The sequence below is a fragment of the Electrophorus electricus genome, chromosome 10 (genome assembly GCF_041902795.1).
Source record: "Electrophorus electricus isolate QZ-2024a chromosome 10, ASM4190279v1, whole genome shotgun sequence".
Classification (NCBI taxonomy): domain Eukaryota; kingdom Metazoa; phylum Chordata; class Actinopteri; order Gymnotiformes; family Gymnotidae; genus Electrophorus; species Electrophorus electricus.
This window is the reverse complement of record NC_137506.1, coordinates 1,162,203-1,167,500: the sequence shown is the minus strand read 5'-3', so window position 1 is coordinate 1,167,500 and position 5,298 is coordinate 1,162,203. Positions and strand designations below refer to the sequence as shown.

Here is a 5,298-nt window from a genome sequence, read left to right as displayed (position 1 = left end):
CTTTACAGCAAAAAAAAAAAATCATTTTAAAATAAATAAATACCTAAAATAAAATGTATACAATAAAAAACTTAATAAATAAAAATGTAATTTCAATGACACGGGCACAGTGAATAGTTCCCAACGCAATATATTTATGAAAACAAACCGGCATCTTATCTGAAGGTTAACAAACACTGTGCCATGAGCAGTGTTCAGTGGGAAATACCTGAAATACAGATTTTAGAGCCACTTTTCATTCAGAATCATTATTCTTATTTAATTACATTCAACAGATTTACACTGAATTTAATTGAACTGAACTGAAGTGAATTGAATTGAATTGAACTGCACTGGATTTAATTATACTGACACAACAATGTAACTACATCTAGAACAGCCACTGTTTACCACTTGCTTTTCAGAGAGAATTTGAGTCCATGATAACACTTGAATCGATTCACTGGTTCTCTAATGTGACTCTCAGCTCAAATGAATCTGTGACTTTCAAAACCTGCAGTCACGCTTACGGAGGACTGAAGGCCTCTCACAGCAGGCAGAGGAACCCCGGCGAGCCAGAGCAGGTTGTGTCTCTGCCCCAGAGAGGCGGGTGGCAGGCTTAAGGCAGGCAGACCGGCTCACGTCTTATCACATGTGCACACAAAGAGAGCGTCTGGTCTCCTGACAACACTGATAAACACAGACACCACCCTGCTATCAGACTGAGACTCTCTCTCACACACACACACACACACACACACACACACACACACACACACACACACACACACACACACACACACACACACATACACACACACACACACACACACACACACACACACACACACACACACACAGAGGGTCTGTCAGCCTCGGCATTGCAGACAAACTCTTTAGACTTGATAGAGTTCATTATAAAAATTAATTTGACAGTTCATTTAAAATGAGTCCTTTTTGCAACTCTCAGCATGTACTAAAATCTTAACCTTAATCTGTCATTGATTCTAGATATAGTTATTCATTTAATGCAGTTTTAAAGATGCATGACACCGTTATCATCTTTGTTATGTGATAAGAGCAGAAGTGACATAACTGGGGAAACATTCTCACCCTCTGTGGTGTGGTTTTACCTTTGAAACATTTGGTTCAAACGGCACCACTCCTCCCTCTGCTGGAGAAATCAGCAATTACAGACGTGGTCGGCAATCCCTTGCCCTAATGTTCACTTAAAACTGCAGACATGTTAAAGTTGCATAAAGTAGCAACCAATATTTATGAAAGTGATTATTTACTATTTTTGCTTTTTTTCTGTAAAGAGCAGCTCATACGAGATGAAGAATCAAGTTTCTTTTTAGCCCTCAAGTGAATCATTGTGTCCATGTTTAAAATAGATTTAGCGCACACTCTGATACACCCAGGCCACTTGTTGTCAGTATAAGGTTGTGTCTTAATGTGAAGAAGAATAACTTTAATATGCATTTCTCCTGCATTTAATGCGACAGTAATTTGTTTATTTTTGTTATTGCCCCCCAACAGTGAAATTAAATCTCCACCAGGACTGCGGTACACTTCTGCATTTACAGCGTGTGCATTTGCATCGACACATCAAAACAGAATGTACAAAATAATCTAAAAGAGCCTTTGGCTTTTTGTTGATTCGTATCTAATTCGTTTAAAACGCGTCAGCAGTAATGAAGAAATGTGGTCACGCAACACAAAACGTTTCTGTCTTCAGCCACTGGGTGGCGCTGGAGCTCCTCTGAGGGCTATATGGTTAGTCTTTAAGATGATGCGTGTGTGCTGCTCTACGTGTGGAGATGATAAATTTAGTAACGGGAAAACGACTCCGGAATAATAAGACACGTGTATGGAGAGACGCATGACAGGATGACCGGACGGTGCAGACGTGCGACCTCCCGCACGTCCTCGCCACGGCCATACCGGACCCACGGGTCGGAAATCCACGCCAGAACCGAGCTGGGCGCAGACGCCGCTGACGACCACGTCATGCAGTTTGCGCCACATGGCCCCTGGGAAGTGATGTGCTCGAGCGCCGACTAAGACGCGTTCACGCGCGCAGTGATGAGCATGCTGATCACATGCGAGTAACATGTTAATAACATGCTAACAGCACGCTACACGTGCTCGTCAGCGACGGTCTGGATCACGTGCGTCTCCGTCCTTACGCAAGTTGACAAAGAACAGGGTTTGTCCACCAATCGCCCGCGCTCTACACTGTCGGCAGCCAGATTAAAAACCCAGGATGCACAGAATATCAGATACCATTGCAGCTTTGTGATTTATTTTATTATGCAAAAAAGTGAATGTATACAAAATGCAAAATAATGATGGAGTTTATAAAACTCAGTGGATAGAGTCCGCAGAAATGTATCATCTCCACAAACAATTACAATTCACTCTATATTTATAGAGTACAGATTATAATTTCTCTAGAATCCATAAACACACCCTGGACCACACCCACCCATGAAAACCCCTTGAAAGAAAAACCCTCATCAACAATATGTACAAATGTTCAGTGAAAAAGAAAAATCACTTTCTGAAACCAAATGGAATGGCAGCTGTTTTACAACACTGCTGTGTTATCATAGAGAGAGAGAGAGAGAGAGAGAGAGAGAGAGAGAGAGAGAGAGAAAGAGAGAAAGAGACTGAAGGACATGTTTAACTAAACTAAGGAATTGTAAAGAATGTAAAGTGTAAAGTGTAAAGTTAGTCAATTTGGAATGTGTCCAGTCAGAAATGCTTGATTGTGGCATCACAAGAGGAGATTATTTAAAAAAAAAAGGAACAGAAAAGGAAAAGAAAAAAAGTCTCTATAGCAACAGTTCTTCGGAACTTCAGAAATCTTCAGCTTTGGTGTGTTGAAGTATCCAGTGACCAAAGACTGGCTGAACGGAGTGGCAGGCAGTTCTTTCCCACACTCTGAATAGATGCACTCCTGGTGTGTGTTCAACCTCTCCCTCTCTCTCCTCTTGTCCATGAGTGGAGAAGTTTCTGTCCTGCACCTGCAACATAGATGGGAAAGAGAAAAGTTAAGTCAGCATTCTGTCTTTCTGTTCCCCTACACGCGCACGTACACACACACACACACACACACACACACACACACACACAATTCATTCAGACTGCAGACACTCTGGCGCCGGCTGGAAAACTTTCATTAACCCAGTGTGACAGGGGGGGGGATGCGAACTCGTGCACTACTGTATTTCACTGCGCTCATGGGAGCACCTCTGACCTCCAGGAAAAGCTGTGGATTTTGGAGCAGGCATCGTTAACCCTTACGGTTTTCACAACTGCCTTCTGCGCTTATGGGCCATTAAAGAGCAGGAGGCGTTCTTTCAGTTGCCCCAAATTAAACCATGTCCCAAACGGAGACAGCTTCTAGATTCAAATCTGAGGCAGGGAAGTATAAAGAGCAGCAGTCTTACCGTTGGCTCTCCTAGTGGCACAGAGTCCCGTCCTCTTTAGAGAAGCCGTGCGAGATCTCCGGGGTCTGTCCGCAACACAAAACAACACTGCATTCACACTCCCAAAGCCAGGGCCCTTCCAGCCCATTCGCGAGGCTCGGTAAGCACGAGAGGCGAAAGCACACTCACCTCGAGCGCGCTCCTCGCGGCCGTCTCGCTCTCCAGCGCTATCTGCAGGTCGAATATGTAATCGATCACGTGCTGCAGAATCTCCACTTGGCTCACGGACCTGTTCTGTGGGATGCTCGGCACGAGCTCCTTCAGTCTGGAGTAGCAGTCGTTCATGTCGGACAGCGCGAGCACCGGCTCCTCCGACGGACTTCGGCTGCGGGTGATCGCGAGACTCTGCTCCGAGATGCAGCGCACCGCGCCGTAACAGCCCCTGACTGAGCGCACGGGACTGATCGCTTTCATTGCGGTGGGTTTTGGTTTTGCGGCTGTAAATTCGATATCCAGCGGACACGTGAGCGACGCCGATGTCCACAACGCTCGCCGTGCACCGGCAGATATCACGCGACCCGTTCCTCTCCGGTAGATATAACGCGGTCCGTTCCTCTCCGGTAGATATATCGCGGTCCGTTCCTCTCCGGTAGATATATCGCGGTCCGTTCCTTTCCGGTAGATATAACGCGGTCCGTTCCTCTCCGGTAGATATCACACGACCCGTTCTTCTCCGCAGCGCATTTAAAGTCGAGCCAGAGGCGCGGGAGCGCATCATATATACTTGCGCTTCGGTAGCCCCGCCTCTCCCCAAAAATAAACAAACCCTCATGTCGCGCTGAGCCAATGATAACAGGCGTATAGTAATGAGAGGCGTGTTTACCGAGTCGTTTCACTCGTGATTGGGTATATTCAAGCGTCTGTCAGCTAACCGTGTCAGGTCACCGAACCCTAACGGCTGTGGGAACGTGACTCTGGTCATTACTGTCAGCAGCGCATACATGGTCTAATGCGCATAAAACACATACACCGGAGAAGACCGGTTACGCTTGACGTTTTTGAGACGCTGTCTTAATGTACCAAATGACAACGCGCGTAAGCTCTCTCTCTCTCTTTCTCTCAGAGAGAGAAAGAGAGAGAGAAAAATCCATGCTATGGTTTAAATACTTAAATCAGTACTCCCATGACCAGCAGACACCCTGGCGTCAGTAACGAAATCCCTTGACAGACAGACAGACACACACACACACACACACACACACACACACACACACACACACACAGCCCATGCAGTGAGATAACCTTTCGGGATATAAGGAGGCTACGAACCATTAGAATATAAAAAATACAAAGTTAAATTGTTCACATACAGTTAAGTACAAGGCCACAGTCGTTTAAGTAGATTATCATGGAATAAAAAACCCTGAACCAGTGAAAACAGATCACTGTGCATTATAAACGCGATGCTTCTATAAATAGCTCAAAACTAAACGCCCGAACTTATCTTTTACGAGATTTTCTTCCTTAACGAGAGCTTTCTCCTTTCTCAATTTAACCCTTGAATTTGAGTTTACTTCAAAGTGTATCCCTTCTGTTCCCATTTTCCCTTTTCTCACAATCCTGTTTTTGTGAAGGAATGCGCTCGCGGGCCAGCTGTGTGTCCTATCCCGCTCCAGCTGTGTTGATCTAACGCGCGAGTCCCAGACAGCCTGGCGCCAGGCTCGCGACGTCATCCATTCACCCGGTCCAGCGCGCCCCGGCCGGCGCTCGCCTCCACCACAGAGCCATTCTCATTGCTCATCGGAAATGCCATTCACGAGACGCGGCCCGCCCTCGGCGCTTGCACGGGAGACAGGGGCGGGTGCGGACCATGCACGTGTGCACA

The 5,298-nt window shown here is 46.1% G+C and overlaps 1 protein-coding gene across 2 annotated transcripts; it reads right to left on the bottom strand.

Moving 5' to 3' along the window:
* Positions 1–2,585: 2,585 nt before the first annotated feature.
* Positions 2,586–5,098, bottom strand: id3 (inhibitor of DNA binding 3). Of its 2 annotated transcripts, XM_026995961.3 has the most exons (3): positions 3,603–5,095; positions 3,435–3,499; positions 2,870–3,008 (listed from the first exon to the last, which is right to left on the bottom strand). In XM_026995961.3, exons 1-2 carry the CDS (start codon positions 3,885–3,887, stop codon positions 3,446–3,448), a joined length of 339 nt encoding a protein of 112 aa, XP_026851762.1. In that variant the 5' UTR covers positions 3,888–5,095; the 3' UTR covers positions 2,870–3,008; positions 3,435–3,445. The 2 variants fall into 2 exon arrangements, with proteins under 2 accessions (XP_081578332.1, XP_026851762.1); XM_081722206.1 differs by lacking the exon at positions 3,435–3,499 and having other exon boundaries at positions 2,586–3,008; positions 3,603–5,098.
* Positions 5,099–5,298: the final 200 nt, after the last annotated feature.

Coding starts and splice junctions, on each gene's coding strand:
- id3 (XM_081722206.1), bottom strand. CDS start 3,887: ATGAAAGCGATCAGTCCCGTGCGCTCAGTCAGGGGCTGTTACGGCGCG. Junction 3,009..3,602: donor CCGCGAGGAGCGCGCTCGAG/GTGAGTGTGCTT, acceptor TCTATGTTGCAG/GTGCAGGACAGAAACTTCTC.